The sequence below is a fragment of the Pseudonaja textilis genome, chromosome 3 (assembly GCF_049901715.1).
Source record: "Pseudonaja textilis isolate UNSWEBS1 chromosome 3, rPseTex1.2, whole genome shotgun sequence".
In the NCBI taxonomy this organism is placed as follows: Eukaryota; Metazoa; Chordata; class Lepidosauria; order Squamata; family Elapidae; genus Pseudonaja; species Pseudonaja textilis.
The window spans coordinates 58,039,352-58,057,324 of record NC_141992.1 but is presented as its reverse complement, the minus strand read 5'-3'; the positions used below and the strand labels follow the sequence as shown (position 1 = coordinate 58,057,324).

The following is a 17,973-nucleotide window of genomic DNA, read 5'->3' as shown; positions in this document are numbered from 1 at the left end:
ATTTTTAATCTTGGGGAAAAAAAACTACTTATCTATAGGTAGGTTTATTTGTTACTATCCAGAAAACAGCCTACCCACCTGTATAATGACTGTGTCAATGTAATAGCTAGAAACAAAGGATATCAACCCAAATATTGTTCAAAGGTTTTCAGTGTTAGAGAAGAATACTGTATTAGGAATGTGCGCTACCTTGAGTTTCTTATAAAGTAATAAAGGCAGGATGAAAAAAATAGAGATTGATAGAGGATAGAGGATAGATATATCTGCTGGCCAATGCACTGTAAAAAGCAAACTAAGGGATAAATAATGATTTTGTATATGCAGTCACTCTAAAATTCAGGATGCAGTCAGGAAGAAAGGTAAAAGGCAATCTTGTGTACAAATCGTGATGTAAGAGTTGTGTTCATTGTTAACATAAATAAGGTCCTGCTTGGTTGTACTTTTGCAAATGCCTCTTGATGTGTGATGTTGTTTTTTTGTTTGATGTGATTTAAAAGGGGGAAAGAGTTTAGATATTATATCACCAGAAAGACTGCTTTTTAGCAAGTGGCATGGATTATCTTCATTTTCCAACTCAGTTCCTTCAGGTCATCAGATGCCTTTAAAACTATTTATAAATTTATTTCTGGAGATGGTATTGATAAATCATACAAACCCAAATCTTAATTCCTAGGAAAATTGTGGCATGAAACATGACTCAAACCAAGAAGTAATTAAACCACTAGTTTTTTTTCTTTTAGCATATAACAAATGGCATAGTTTCCTGTATATTAAAATATAGATTCTTTCTCAATTTTTAACTAAAAGATGGAAGTACGAAATGAGCTTTGTCCCTCAGTTTCCAAGCTGTAAGCTAAAATTATAGATTCAAATATTTCACGGTACAATTTCAGTTGTAGAATACTAGGGACGGAGTTAAGAAATTTTCCAAATTCAAGGACTGTGAACTGAAATCCAAATTCATTCCAAATGTACATAAGTGTGTATTGATCAGCTTTAATACTTCCAGATTTAGCATGCCTTCACTTAGAAAGTCAGTCTTAGGAAGTAATAGACCATTTTTAGTGTGGTTGGTTCAGCAGATATCAGTCCTGAAATTTAATTCCCTGAATATATCTGGAGGGAATGAAAGAGCAATTCAGATGATCTCTTAGAATAAGTAGGATATTCACACTCATCTTCGGGGGCCTGGAGCCAGTGGGATGGATCAGTGTATGATTCTTCAGATTCTTTTTTTCAAAGCAAAACAGCTCTGAATGCACATTTGATTTCCATTTGGTCTTAGAAATCTCAATGCAATAGCTGTATAAAATGTTCTTTTTCCCCCCCTGTTGGAAGTCTCTCCATGTGGGCAAAAATCTGAGCCGTGCCAGCAGTAGTGTGTGCAAGTGAACATACAACTGCACATGTGTGTGGGCAATACAAGATAGCACAAAAGTTTGCCTCGTCTTTGTTCAGACGAATGAAAGAAATAAAAATGCCATCCGTTGTGGTCTGCACACCCAGAAGCACTCAAACAAACACCCCTTGAGCCTTCCCTTATCACTTTATTACACCTGCTAGAATGAATAGATTAAAAGGCAATGGGAGGGAGAGAAGGCAGAAGAATCTGCAGAAAGAGTGGGTTGGGGATTGTTAATTATTCTCTGGGGTCTCTAATCTTTAACTGGCAAACAGCATCACTAACTGTCTTAAACCTCCTTCTGGAAGACACTGATAATAAACCATCTGCATGAAGGAACCCAATTATCTAACCCTCAGTAGCTGCCTCTGACATGGCTGTAGCAGGAGATAATAGATGCACAGTATGTAATAATGACACGTCATTTATGATTATCTCCCCGATACATGACCTTTTTAGCACTTCTAAAAAGAGAGAGAGAGAAAATGAGCATCCTGGGTGCTTAGCATCTACACACACACACACACACACACACACACACACACTTCTTCAGCACTGTGATGTAACCTTGTTGTAAGTGCAACTGGAACCCACCGAGCTGTTTAATTGGATTTATGGCCCATCCCATCAGACCTCTTTAATAAATGGCTGTTTGAGGTGCAGCCATTGTTACTATGGTGACCGGAGAGTGCAAGATGGCTAAAAAAGTACAAAAATAGCATGGTGATAAGGGCAACCCTTTGGGCTGAACACTCAGGTGATTAGATATCTATCACCAGAACTGGCTACCTCAATCTCCCACTCCATCTGATTCCATAATGAGCAGATTCAATGGATCCTGCAAGAGAGAAGTCGGCAATGCAGTACTAGGTGTTTCTCTTGCCCTAACATGACACAAAAAAGGATGTGTTTCTATACACATTGACCAACTTACTAACAACCTCATTTCAGCCATAGATGTGAAACTATCCTCAGCGGTTACAGTATGATTTAGCATATCATGAAAATGTCAGGTAACACAATCACTGTTTATGACTGAAAGCTCATCTTCTGGACTTCATCTCAAAACTTTCATCAATTTTGTATGAACTTTTGCTGCTTGGAATTCTACAGGTGGTATATTCTGAATCTTCCTTATTCGTGTCAGAAGTACCTACAAATTATAAACACGTAACATTCAATACTGAGCAAATAAAATAGATAGCAAACAGGCAGAGGTGGTATTTAGCAGGTTCTGACCAGTTCTAGAGAACCAGTAGCGGAAATTTTGAGTAGTTTGGAGAACCAGCAAATACCACCTCTGACTGGAGATTTTACAGTATCCTTCCCCTGCCACACCCACCAAGCCACAACCACAGAACCGGTAATAAAAAAAAATTGAATCCCACAGGTCATAAAAATATAACATGTTAAAAGGAATTAAAAATAAATTGGATTAAATCTAAATGACATTCTTCCAGTATCTGGCCACATCAACAGCATTTTTTCCTGCCAACATAAGGTCTTATTCTGTACATGTTGAAAGACATCATAGGCATGTGAGATGGATTAAGATATATTCTAAATGTCCATCTATGATGCCATGTTAATTCAATAGTTATTCCTCTCCAAGTTAATAAACTTGTTCAACTCCAAAGTGAATGAGATACTATTAAGATAGACAGATGTATGTGTAATGATTAGTATTTAATCAGGTCTTTCTCAATTGATAAGGAAATTTATTGTCCAGGATTAACGTATTGCCATAGAAATGCCAGAATCACAAGTTACATTAAAGATGAATACATTTATAACATCAGCTATCAAATGGTTTTTTTCCTGAAACTAGTCCAGTGTTGGGATTCAATTTTTTTTACTACCGGTTCTGTGGGCGTGGCTTGGTGGGCGTGGCAGGGGAAGGATACTGTAAAATCTCCAGTTAGAGGTGGTATTTGCCGGTTCTCCAAACTACTCAAAGTTTCTGCTACGGTTCTCTAGAACTGGTCAGAACCTACTGAATACCATCTCTGACTAGTCATCACCAACAGAATGTGGAAATTGATTATAGTATCTTATATACACCATAGAAGGATTATTATATAGCAGTGGTCATTAAACTGAATGCAATTACCCCCAAGGGAGTAATCAAGTCATATCCTGAGGATAGTAGAGCAATTTGTAACTGCCTGTTTGTGAGCCAAGGATCAAATCTGGGACTGCCACTCGTGAAAATAGTATAGACTGTATTTTTTATGGTGGTGATGACATTATTCAGTTTGATGCATCAATTTAGCCAACAGATGCTTTTCCTTTAAATGTGTTTAAAATACATAAAATATATGCTACATATATATTTTTATATAAATTTTCAAATAGATATAAATATTTAAAAAATAGATACAATGCATTTACTTTAATTTTCAGTTATAGATTCTGCAAAACCAATCCAAAAGAGAAACCTCTGGGCAGTCATATAGCTTCCTCTCACATATTATTATATAGTCTGGGATATTAAAATAAGGTAAATAAAGGGGAAAGTTGGTTCAAATCTCACCTCAGTTGTTATAATTTCTAGGAAGCCTAAGATACAGAGTAATGGATTCCTTAGCTGAAGATTTCACACGTTCAGTTCCATACATCAATTTTCTGAACTGGATATGCATGCAGGGGTTAATTTCTCAAGTGCTGCAGATGAACTACAATTCATATTGCTAGAGATGATGAGTATTATAAGTAATCAGTTGGAGAGTCTCAGGTTGCCTGCTAAGGTGCCAGAGACCCAATATGGGAAATCTTCTAGAAGTAAGAACTGAGAAAGAGACACAGCAGATCTGATATTTCAAACCAATCCATGGAGTACTTTTTACTCCATGTTCAGCAATGATGTTGTAAAAGGACTTGTCTGTGCTTTCTAAATCATTTTGCTGCCATCTTGTGGTTTGGTTCAATATAACATTAATCCCCTCCCACCTTTTCTTTTGAGACAGAGACCAAAACATTTTTTTTACTTTTTATTTATTTATTTTATTTATTTATTTATTTTGTTTGTTTGTTTGTTTGTCAAGCATATATGAGAAAAGAAGTATAAGTATGAACATAACATATAAACATATAAGTACCGTGTTTCTCCAACAATACGGCCTCCACCAATAGGAAGACCCAGCATGATTTCTAGGCATGAGGTGAAATTAAGCCCTGCCCCCAAAATTTAGGCCTATTTAAACCATGTGTTTCCCCGCCATTTCTCACATCATTCGTTAGAACTACATGAGGTGAAAAGAAATGGGGGGGAAGGGCAGGGGGATGGGGAGAAAACTTGCCTTTAGGAGTGCCCTGCAGGTAGCCTAGGCTAGAATACCCCAATAGCCGATAGAAGCTTCCTGAAGGCAGAGTCCCCAGCCGCTTCAGGGCATGGCGTGGCTACCTGTGTCCCTTGCCTTTAGGCAGTCTCTTTTGGGCAATGGAAGCTCCCCAAATGCAGTCACCAGCCACTTCAATCGGCCGATAGAAACGGCCTCGCGGTGAGGGGAGTGTGTGTGTGTGTGTTTGCCCCATGGCCTCTTCTACTGGCCAATCGAAGTGGCTGGTGACTGCATTTGGAGAGCTTCCAGCACCTGAAAGAGACTGCCTAAGGGCGAGGGGACACGGGCAGCCACGCCATCACTGTCAGAAAGTTTCTCCTTATTTCCAGGTTAAACTTCTCCTTGTTCAGTTTCCATCCATCATTCCTTGTCTGGCCAACAGGCGCTTGAGAAAATAGCTTGATCCCTTCCTCTCTGTGGCAGCCCCTCAAATATGGGAAGACTGCTATCATGTCTCTCCTAGTCCTTCTCTTCACTAGACTAGCCATGCCCAGTTCCTGTAACCATTCTTCATATGTTTTAGTCTCCAGTCAATCATCCTGGTTGCTCTTCTCTGTACTTTTTCTAGAGTCTCAACATCTTTTTTATAATGTGGTGACTAAAATTGGACGCAGTAATTTAGGTGTGGTAGAGTTGTAGTGGGGAAGACTACAACTCTAGTGGAGGAGGGAATTTTGTCTATGGTAACTTGAGCTCCTAGAGGACAATTATGGGATTAATCTTATTATATGAATGTGTGAATAATGCACTAATAACTTCAGCAGAATAACTACTACAAATGACAGAGAAATGGGGAAAATACAGTGTTAAAAATATGTCCATTTTGTGATTCTGAACTAGGGCTCAAGAAATGGCCAAGGACACTCAACAATAAACCTATTTTTAACATTTAGTATCTTTTTTAAAAAAACAGGCCCTTAATAAGGCTCTGAAAATTCAACAGGTAGGAAACATGTCTTTCACTCATCAAACAGCCACATTGGCTACTCCAATATGTAGGTGTCCATAGCCACTTCACTTTTCCTCCAGCAAAGAACTCTTTTGAATTGCCCTAATTTTTAACAGGTTGAATGGATTGAACTTTAATAATTGAACAGAAGTTGATGTTATTACTGTATGCTATGGAAATGCTTCATAAAGCACAAAGTGATGGCACAAAGAACAAGAAAAAGTGACGCTGCAGATGATTATGCAAGGAATTCAAAATATACAAATAAGAACAGAGAATATTGAAAAGAGAACAGAGGACATTGAACAGAGAACAGGAAAAACTGATGAAAAGGTGGAGAACACTCAACAAATGATGGTGAAGTATGATGAGAGATTCCAAAAAATTGAAGAAGAAGATAAACAACGAGATAAGAAGATTGGAGATATTGATAGCAAATTAACTGTGGTTGAACAAGATAAAAGTGGGATGTTGAGATGGGAGATGGACAGATCAGAATTTTATCTCAGATTCCAAAACACAGAGGAAGAAAAGGGACAAAATCTAGCTGAGATAACGATAGAAATTTTGGCTGAAGCTCTGGAAATAACTAAAGAGAAGATGATGGATGGAATAGATGAGGTTTATCGAGTCTTCACATGCAATTAGAAATAGCTTACCAAGAGAAGTTCACATCAGATTTACAAAGAAAGCCATTAAAACGCAAATGTTGCAAGTGGCAAGAAAGAAAACATTGAAATATAAAGACAAGGAGATTGTGGTCTTGAAACAATTACCCAGAAGAGTGAGAGAGATGAGAAGAGAATACCGATTTCTGACTAAAACTATACTTTAAAAAGAGGTGAATTATAGATGGCTGATTCCAGAAAGTTTAATGTGCACATGGCAAGAACAGAGACATAGAATTGACTCAATTGAGAAAGTTGAATTATTTTATACAGAATATTTTGGAGGGAAAGAGGAGGAGGCAGAAAAAGAAATGTCACTAATTGAATTCTAAGAGGACTGCCAAATAGCGACTGAAAAAGAAGAAGGTGCAGTAGGTGGAAAGGTAGAAGCCAAAGAACAACGTGAACTAAGATCTACAAGAGCTGCTAAACCTAACTACAAAATATAACCTTGGAAGAGAAAAAAACTGATTACAATTAACATAAATGGACTTAACTCAGCTGTTAAAAGAAGGAAAACTTTCCATAAATTAGAGAAATTAAAATTTGATATAATATGCCTACAAGAAGTACATATTAAAAAGCAACATGAACAATTGCTGATGCAGCCAAAATTAGGGAAAATATTTACTTCTTTGACACAATGCAAGAAAAGAGGAGTGGTTTTATACATTAAAGATATTATCCCAGCGAAATGGATCTATACTGATGACGATGGAAGATTACTAATGGTGGAAATAATGGACAATAATATGAAAACACTCCTGATTGCAATCTATATCCCAAATGACAATCAAGAAGAATTTTATAGAAAGTTACATATGAAAATAATTGAACTGGACTATGCTAATATAGTTATGATGGGAGATTTTAATGGAATTGTAGATAATAAACTGGACTATACAGCACAGAAAACAACAAAGCAAAACAGAAAGACTCTCCCTAAATCTTTTTTTAAAATGATAGATGAAATAAAGGACAAAAGGAAGAACTGGCAGATCTATCGAAAATTCAGGTCACAAATAAGATCAAGTACTTGGGGATACATTTGACAGCAAGATGTAGTACACTAAAAGAATAATTATATCAAACTTAAGCAGCAGATAGCACTAGATTTGGCGAAATGGGAAAATTTACAACTGTCATTAATAGGGAGAATATCAGCAATCAAGATGAATACACTACCCAGAATTTTATATTTGTTCCAAACAATTCCAGTTAGGCTTGGAAAAGATTACTTTGAAGATTTAAATAAAATTGTGTTGAAATATATATGGCAAGGTAAGAAAGCGAGAATAAAGTTAAAACTTTTGCAAGATGCCACAATAAGAGGAGGATTTGGTTTGCCTAATTGGGAGTTGCATTACCAAGCTACAAATTTGATGTGGGTTAAGGAATGGATAACATTAAGAAATACTAGATTGTTGACATTAGAAGGACACGATCTGTTGTTGGGATGGCATGCTTTTCTATGGTATAAAGGAACTAAAACACAGGGATATTTTAGAAGACATTATATATGGGAGTCTCTGTGGTTAAACTGGGAGAAGACTAAAAGGCAATGTTATTTGAAAATTCCAGTCTGGTTATCGACTATTGAAGCATTTTCTTATCCTATAATATATAAAAAGGAACAAACAGTTAGATATGGTGAAATATTGAATGAAAAAGGTGAACCTATGCAAAAATTAGAGGAACAAGGTATAAAGATGAATTGGTTTTCATATGCACATTCAAGGTATGACAAAGATTCTAAGACAGAAGGTTTCTATGATAAACTGACTGACTTAGATAAGATTTTGACAGGTACTGATGAAAAGGTGATTTTAAAAATTGTATGGATATTTATTAGAAATTAAACTAGAAGAAGAACAAGTTAAAGAACTATGATTGCTTGGGGGAAGAATTTTGGATATGAGATTGATCTAGAGAAATGGCAAAAATTGTGGTCTCAAAATTATAAAATGACAATGTCAACAGCATATAAAGAAAAATGCAGTAAACTTCTGATGTGGACTTTATTTATGCCAAATAAGTTAATTATTTCAGTATATGTTTAGCATCATGTTATAACTTTGTTCTGATCTTCTTTGAATTTTCTGGATCCAAAGCCTGAATTCATCTATGCACCTTTGATTCCTTGGACCGGTATAAAAGTTAAAATCAGTTATAAGTATTTTTTCTATTTCCCCCTTTGTTTTCAAACAGTTCAACTGATAATTTAACTGTTATTATGTTGTTTGTTTTAGTGTAGCTTTCCAATGTTAATTTGATCTTTTCCAGTCTTCCGCAGACTGGTTGTATATAATAGGACCAGAATCTGGAACTATATTCAGAACTGCACCTGAAAGTTACTAAACTGCGGAGGCTTAATTTAACTTACAAGGATTTTAATTTGAGCACAAGAGTCTGATCATCATGCCTACACTTTAATGAACAAAATAGTGTATTAAGGAAGGTCACCCGATGGCTTCTGTGCCTAATGGAAGACTAGTCATACCTTCTCAGCCCAAATCAGTATCAGACTCTTCAAACACCTTTTCATGTTATGTAATGATAGCTTTGTGATAAGAATTGCAGTGAGGATAATACAAAACAAGCTGACCCTGCAAGTGGGACAACACTAGGAAGAAAACAACAGAGTATAGAATAACAGAAGGAAGGAAGGAACCTTGGAGGTCTTCTAGTCCAATCCCTGCTGAAATGGGAAACCCTTTTTCAGACGAATGGTTGTCCCACCTCCTCTTAAAAAATTCTCCAGTGTTGGAGCATTCACAACTTCTGGAAGCAAGTCGTTCCACTGATTAATAGTTCTAATTGTGAGGAAAAAAGTTCTTAGTTCTATGTTGTTTATCTTGTCACCATCCATTGCCTTCGGGTGCTTTGGAGAATAGGTTGACTCCCTCTTCTTTGTGACAGCCTCTTAGATATTGGAACACTGCCATCATGTCATCCCTAGTCCTTCTTTTCATTAAACTAGACATACCCAATTCCTGCAACCATTCATCATATGTTTTAGCCTCCAGTCCCTTAATCATTTTTGCTGCGCTTCTCTGCACTCTTTTTAGAGTCTCAACATCTTTTTTATATTACGGCAATCAAAACTGGATTCAGGATTCCAAGTGTGGTCTTACCGAAGCATTATAAGCATTTTGTTGGCTTTTTGGAGCTGCAGCACACTGCTGCCTCATATTTATATATACAGAGGGAAGAAGAGATAATTTTTTAAAAAATCACTTTCCTCTTTAATTAGCATAAAGCGCTGTGGATGAAAGTCAACCTAGGTAATTTTAAAACTAACTATACGTTCGTATGGCTATGAAATTTTCCATGGAGTAAGTATTCTTAATATAATCTGCTGCACAGAAGTAAAAGATAGGCTCATACTGCATGGGCTTAGTGTCTTTATGAATTGTCTTGAATAAAAGCAGTTTCTTCCATTCAAAAGCTTCACTATCTGATTTCCCTAACAGTCAAAGAATGGATGAAAAGCTACAGGGAGATGAAAAGGTAAATTTTACCTACATTTCAGATGAATAAGCAAAAGAGAGATAAAAGAAATGTCAAGAATTCTAAGACAACTTGAAATGACATGCAACAGCCCTTGAGCTCTGTGCTTGAAATATGACCATCACTGTGTCAAACAGATATATCAAAAGAAGCAATTCTGGTCGATGCAGGCCCATTTAAAAAACCCTGCTGTCATTTCTGATGAGATTTGTTTTATGGGATTTTGAAAAATGGGCCTGACGTTGCAGGTACATTGACCCTGTCTTGGTGCTTTCAAACGTCTCAAGCATGGGATAAACTGCCTATCTAATTCTGAGTGCATACAATCTCTTAGCTCAGTCAGAGCAGTTGAAATCATCATCATCATCATCACCACCACTACCATTTAATTCTTTTTCTTTTTGTACCTCTAGGAAAAGGACTGCTTATCTTAGGTGGCACAAAATGGCGTCAGCACACACAGGGTTACTAACACCAGCTTTTCACTATAATATTTTGAAGCCCTATGTGGCAGTAATTACAGATTCCACCAAAGTTATGCTTGTAAGGAAAGTTGGCTTTTTTTCATGTTATACAAGCAGGTGCAAAAGGGACCATTGTAAACTGAGCAGGACCATTTCTAGTTATCCTTACCTCTTGAATAGTAAAACATCAAAATTTCCAGAACTGTAGTGTATAGGTAGTCCTTGACTTACAACAGTTTCTTTAGAGACAGTTCAAAGTGACAATGGCACTGAAAAAAGTGACTTATGACAGTTTTTCACACTTATGACCACTGTAGCATCCCCATGGCCATGTGAACAAAATCTAGATGCTTGGCAACTGACTCATATTTATGATGGTTGCTGTGTCCCAGGGTTATGTGATCCTCTTTTGTGACCTTATGCCAAGCAAAGTCAATGGGGAAGCCAGATTCACTTAACAACCGTGTTACTAGCAACTTCAGTCATTTACTTAACAACTATGGAAAGAAAAGTCATAAAATGGGGCACAGCTTGTGTAAGCACTGTCTCACTTAGCAACATAAATTTTGGGCTCAATTGTATCTGTAAGTCAAGGACAGTCTATAAACTATCCAGAACAATTCCAGAAAATGAGAATGGGGAATCTCTTCCATGTTGTTGCTAAGTAAATAATATAGACATATCTATGTAGCTATATGAAGCTGAGCTGAGCTCAAAGATACATTGGACAGCAGTTCACCAAAATGGCGTATGGCATGGGAACCCTATAAACAGCTGACACTGTTCCATCTCTATTTTCCCCACTAGGATAAATGGGAGAAGCTGATTGCATGAAGTCTTTGGAGATGTTTGACCATATTAGTTTAATGACTCTTGACAGCATCATGAAATGTGCATTCAGTCAAAAGAGCAATTGCCAAACTGACAGGTTAAAACTTTTATACTAATACATTCTAATAACATGAGTATTGATCATATTTGTATAGCACATATATATTTTTTGTAAAAAAAAAAGTTTTTTTTCCTTCCATCAGAGACCTGGATTATTATGTCCAAGCTGTGTCAGACTTAACTTTCCTGTCGTTTCGGAGAGTTGTCTCTACTATACTTCGCAGTGATTTCCTATATTCATTTACCCCATCAGGACAGCGTTTTAAACAGGCTTGTGAATTGGCACACCACCATACAGGTAACTTTCATGTTCTTTGGTAAAATTAAATCAAAATTACTATAAGAGTATCTTGGGTTACCAGGATAGCTGAAGATGGAGGTGGTGTGGCTGTAGCCTGAGGTCATCCTTGGTGGGCTGTTTCACTAATCGGAAGCCAAAATGTTGAAACCGCTTGGAGTAAAACTCTTTCCTCGAATGCTGTTATATAAGAGCTATTACATAACAAGTAGAAAGGTTTTCAAAACATTGTTTTATTTGTTAGCAAAGCACTTCAATCTTCACTCAAAAGTTAATGACCTGTATAGATTACTGTACAATGCTTAAAACTGCATATTTTAATTTTTCACTGATTTCACAGCATTATCCTTCGCATGCCGTCTTAGAAGCAAGTCCCATAGACTTCAATGAGGCTTATTATAATATAAGCAATGCTTTCTGATTCTTCTAATTGTGGGGATAAGCCTCATTAGGGCCTTGAGATATGTCAGTGAAGTCCTTGACCTGCCAACACACAACAACTTTTATTCATCACTAGTAAAAATTGACTAGCATCAGAAAGCCGCTGTTTAATTTACTTGGAGCCTAATAAGGGATTTCAGTATATACTGATTTTATTCTGAATAGTTCTTAGCTTGTATATTGCAAATTTTATTTGTAATAAAAGAAACCAAATTAATCTCTCAGAGCCCTTTTTTCTGAAGTCAAGGGATAAAATAATAAAATGAGGCAAACACAGTGAATTTCTCATTCCTGGCATTAACTCATCTTGTATTACTTCATAGAAAAAGTAATTGAAGAGAGAAAGAAATCAATACATAATGAAAGAGAGCTTGAAAAGATTGAAAAGAAGCGACATTTGGATTTTTTGGACATTCTTCTTTGTGCCAAAGTAAGAAACTATAGGAAGTTTTTAAAACAGCCTCTTGTCTCACACCATTATGAAAGTTATTACAATACAAAATGAAATATTGTTTTGGTACAACAGTAAGTAGAACAACCTGGACATAAAATTGATGTGCTAATGAAAAACTGGTTAAATCGGAATAGGTATTATAATAAACTGAGAACAATTAATTTCAATCTTTGTCAGTGGCTTATTTGCAATGCCTGTAAAAAAAGATGAGAAAGTCAACAGTACTAGAGAAAAATACAGCTAAAGCAACCTATATTTTAAATAGCTTGCAGTTTTTATATTCCGGATAGGAATTTTCTATATCAAATGATTGCTGACTCAAAGCATTTGTGCAAATAAATTGTGGAAGAAATGGGGCTGCCAGATCAGGGATTTGATGTTCTCCTTAAAAGTTGCAGAGAAGGGAAAATTTCATCAGAACTGTTACTGCAGCACTTAAGAGGAACAAAGTCTACATGGTAGTTTTGTTTTTTTCTATTATTGGACAAAATGTTCAAGGCTATAAAGAGGAAATCTTCCCTGTTTTCCCTTTTATAACACTTTCCCATGCAGATGCAGTGGGAAAACAGAAATAATTCTCATTTCCTTTGATGAGGCAACACTGGAAATTTGCTAACCAGGGTAAAAAGCAAATGGTTATGGACTCATTTTTCATGTCCTGCCCATCTTGTCAGAAAATCATTTTATCCTCTTTAAAACCACCTGCCCTTGTGACAGTTGCCTTGGTCTTATTCCCAGCCTATTGGACAGAAAAGGTTTTCCTTCTACCAACACTTTTTCTATTCTATGGCACTTTTTTAGCCAGGGTGGGTTAAAGAGACTCTGAGGTATACCATTTTTTTTATTTTAAAAATCTTATTATCGTTTACAATTACAGAAAGGATAAGATAGAAGGTAGGGTAGTGAAATCCCACAATTCCTTGCAAAAGTAGCACTAAATGAATCAGAAGTATTTGTAGTATTATTCAGATAGGACAGGGAGAGAGAAAGCAAAATAAAGATAGCAGTTTGTGTCAACATGCATTTGGACAACTCAAAGACTAAAACCATATACATTAACTCAATCAAAAGGATCTTTTGATGTGTCTTTGTTGAAACCATGGAATAATAAATTCCAATAGTATCTGTGCATCTGAATCTAATAATATCATAAATTTTTTTTAAAAAATGACACTTTTGTCTTTGATCTGATTTTATGATGACCTCGTATTTTATGTTTCCTTAAATGAATGCTCATTGAGGGTGGCCCTTGCTGATTCTTATTCTCTGTTTATTAGTCTGAAGATGGAACCGTACTATCGGATGAAGACCTCCTTGCTGAAGTGGACACTTTCATGTTTGCAGGCCATGACACAACAGCCACTGGCCTCTCTTGGCTACTCTATATAATGGCTAAGCACCCAGAACATCAGCAGAACATCAGCAGAGAAGAAGTCAACGAAATCTTGGGGGATCGGGAAGACATCCAGTGGTGAATACAATATTGTTTGCTTTAGATTTCTTTCATTGGTGACTTGATTTAAGCATACCACTACACAATACCCATTTAGAAAATATTTTTAAGCAAACAAAAATCAGAAGGCTATCATAAGAATGAATTGGTGAGATGGGACATTTAATCCTTTTACTGATATCACCATATTCTGACTTTTTTTAATCAAGAGGAAGCAGAGGGAAGGACAACCACCAACAGGGTTCTCTATGTTATGTTTAGACCCATAGGATTGCCTATACTGCAGAGGTGCTATTCAGCCAGTTTGCACGGTAGCAAGAATTTGGTGTGGGTCGCCAAACTGGTAGCAACATCTAACTGGCCATGCCCCCAACCTGGTCGCCCAGTTTCCGCTCACTCACTTGCCCACCCACCCAATGCTCGCTGCCCCAGTTTAAAGGAGGACTGCTCCTCTGCCCATACCATGCATTTTCAAGCAGCCACTTGAAAACACATGACTGTGGGCGGAGCAGCGGTCCGTTTACCTGCAAAATTGTTCCAAGGCTGGATTCTTCATGGATACTAGAAGTATCGCTTCTTCTTGTGAGTAAAGTGTCTGGAGTGAGAGGGAAAGAACACTGGGGGGAATCCAGCCATGGGGAAGTTTGCAGGAGCTGCAAAAGCAAGTCTGTTTACCTGCAGAACTTCTCTAATGCTGGATTCACTTCCCCTTGTGAGTGAAGTGCCTGGAGCGAGAGGGGAATGAAGGCTGACAGGGGTGTGTGTGTGTGTGAGAGAGAGAGAGAGAGAGAGAGAGAGAGAAAGAAAGAAAGTAAGAAAGAAAGAGGAAGGGAGAGAAAGAAAGAGAAAGAAAGAAAGAAAGAAAGAAAGAAAGAAAGAAAGAGAAAGAAAGAAAGAGAAAGGGAGAGAAAGAAAGAGGAGGAAAGAGAAAGAAAGAAAGAAAGAAAGAAAGAAAGAAAGAAAGAAAGAAAGAAAGAAAGAAAGAAAGAAAGAAAGAGAGAGAAAGAAAGAGGAGGAAGAGAAAGAAAGAAAGAAAGAAAGAAAGAAAGAAAGAAAGAAAGAAAGAAAGAAAGAAAGAGGAGGGAGAGAAAGAAAGAGAAAGAAAGAAAAAGAAATAGGGAGAGAAAGAGAGTGTGGTGTGTGAGAGAGAGAGAGAGAGAAAGAAAGGAAGGAAGAGAAAGACAGAAAGAGACAAAGAAAGAGAAAAAAAGAAAAAGAAATAGGAAGGGAGAGAGAGAGAAAACTCTGTGCTATTATTTTTAATTGTTCCATTATTTATCATGTACTAATATTTTACACTGTCCCTACACCTAATGTGATTCTACTGCCTTTCTTTTGCCCAGGGCTACCACATATTTTTCAGGGTTTACATGCATTCAATGTCTATAGTCCAAAGCATAAATACATGTGTGTTTAACAGAGTTGAAAGAGAGTTTGGAGGTCTTCTTGTCCAAGCCCCTGCTCAGGCTGGAAAACTGAGGAGGCAAACTCTGAGTAGAGGTCCTGGGAAAGATGTCAGAATAACACTTAGAAGGGACTTTTGGGGGAACCCTATACCATTTCAGAGAAATGGCTGTCCAGTCTTTTAAAAATTTCCAGTGATTGATCACCCAGGACTTCTGGAGACAAGCAGGTCCACTGGTTAATTGTTCTCACTGTCAGAAAGTTTCTCCTTAGTTTTAGGTTGCTCCTCTCTTTGTTCAGTTTCCATCCATTGCTTCTTGTTTGCCTCCTGGTGCTTTGGAAAAATACATTCCACTCCCTTTCTTTGTGGCAGCCCCTTAATATCCTGTTGCCTATATCATACTCTTGAGTAAAGCATGTGAGCCATTTCCTCCTTTCAGTGGTCCATGAAAGTACATCTATAGTATGCAGATAATAAAGTCAAAAAAGGTGAACAACATTTTTACAGAAGTATAGATAAGTTGATGCTGGATGACAAGGAATGGCTGGGAGGGGAGGGGCCAGGTGAGACACCCCTTGATGTGAGTGACATTGAGTTGGCCACACCCACCCAGTCACATGACCACCAAGCCGTGCCCACCCAGTCACAAGCCACGCCCACCAAATAAGCCACGCCCACAGAACCAGTAGTAAAAAAAATTGAATTCCACCACTGCTATAGTGTAGTATCACTGTCAGTCAGTGCAATCATTATCTAAGGAAATGTGCTACAACAGGCACTATTAATTCCATTCCATTATGCAGGGTTAGGATTAGGAAGGATCCTGCTACCTCTTGCTGTCTGTGTACTGCAAAACTTCTTCTGCACCCTATTTCTTTAAACTTACAGGTGGAAGAACAGCCAGAGGAGGGGATTGTGAAGAGGAAAATTGCCCATCTACTTGTTTAACCTCAATTAAAAATCCCATTCCTACTTTTTTCAATGAAAAAAATAACTAACCTAAAGACTATTAGTAGCTTAGAGTTCAGGGACCATTGTTCTTGAAAGAAAATAAAAGGCTTGGTACATATAGTTCTGTCTTAAATGTTAAGCAGCAGGTCAATTCTCATACTGATTTTATACACCGAATCATTTATATCTAATCTTATAAGATTTATAGAAAAGATGAAAACAATTGGATACTGTACGATACCTGGACACAAAACATAACACAATGATAATTATGTGGTTATGATTCAAAGAGAATATATTTCAGACAAACGTATTAAATTAGACATTTTAAATTTAAAACATTCAGAAGTTCAAACATTGCATTGTACCTTTTCCTCTTCCTTACAGTTCAATGAATTTGGTGGGTGTCGGATCCTCTTCTAAATATTATCTGGACATCCTGCACTTAAAACAAAATACTTTAGCCCCTTTTCCCTGGGCAACAACATTTGCATACTTCCATCAAGGTCATCTTCCTTATTTTCTGCAGTGAGACTGGTCCATCTTCCATTCTCCCAAGGAAGGACAGAATCCTCTAGCTTGATGTTATTCTTCTAAGAAGTGGCCTTATAAAAATTAATTTGACCTTTTATTTTCCAGAAAGTCAGGTTGGGTTGTGTAAGTCTTATTTTTCTCTCACTGGATCAGACTAGATGCCCTGGGAAGATAGGTGATGATAGCAGGAATGACCAGGAGGTAAAGGTGGTGGGGTGAGCACTCAGACGGATTCTGGGGAAACTGGTTTGAAACGTTGATCTTCTGCCTTATGACCTTAGCCACCCAAAGCTAAATGGCTTTGCCCATTACTGAGTTGAAGCACTATATACCCATCCTTGAATCAGCAGAAAACTATGCTAGAATGGAAAGGATTCAGCTCCAGGGGCCTAGAGGTGGAGCTCTCGCCTCACAATCAGGAGGCTGTGAGTTCGATCCGAGGTAGAGGCTAATGTTTGGAATAGACTCTCCTGCTCGAGCAGCGGGTTAGACTAGATGACCTCCAAGGTCCCTTCCAACTCTGTTAATCTATGAAAGCACTATCTCCATTGTCAATTCCTGCTTCCACTCCTTGCAGTTACCTACCAGAAGACAAAACCTAGTACCTTTTGTGCACCTTGAAGCTTCCCTTGGATTGTGTAGAATGGCGGGGGAGGGAGGGATACTATTTTACATCATTGCATTTAAGAATAACTTAAGCTTGTCTCATTCATGCCCTGGGGATGAGATGAAGGCAATTTCACAGGTGGAATTAAAAAGGTGATACTACACACATTGGAGCCAATGTTAAGTGTAAGTAAATAATAAAATTGCTTGATTTAGTTCTAGCCGATACCCTCCTCTGGCACCTAGCCTTTCACTAATTTCACTAGCATTTCACTAATAGCATTTCACGAATAGAAAGGTTAATTGATTTTCTTTATAACTTTCAGGGATGATCTTGGTACGATGACCTATTCCACCATGTCCATAAAAGGGAGTCTCCGTGTATACTCCCCAGTTCCAACGGTGTCCCGAAAGCTCAGCAAACCTATTGCTTTCGTTGACGGACGCCCTTTGCCTGAAGGTTTGCAATTTCTTTATTAAGAACAAAATGTTACTTTCATTCCATTTTGTGCTGCTCCATGTTGGATAACGTCTAATCTTTGAATTTAAATACAGCTGGAAAAGGGTAAAATCACAGTAATAACGATAAAATGTTTGACACACTCT

The 17,973-nt window shown here is 37.4% G+C and overlaps 1 protein-coding gene across 1 annotated transcript; it reads left to right on the top strand.

Moving 5' to 3' along the window:
• Positions 1 to 8,456: 8,456 nt before the first annotated feature.
• LOC113440538 (cytochrome P450 4A11-like) lies at positions 8,457 to 17,973 on the top strand (the record flags this gene model as incomplete). Its single annotated transcript, XM_087928697.1, is given in 9 exon segments — positions 8,457 to 8,508; positions 10,284 to 10,333; positions 10,336 to 10,413; positions 11,142 to 11,160; positions 11,163 to 11,262; positions 11,369 to 11,523; positions 12,288 to 12,394; positions 13,696 to 13,889; positions 17,694 to 17,973. Coding segments are annotated over 9 exon segments (909 nt in total), but the record flags the coding sequence as incomplete, so codon positions are not given.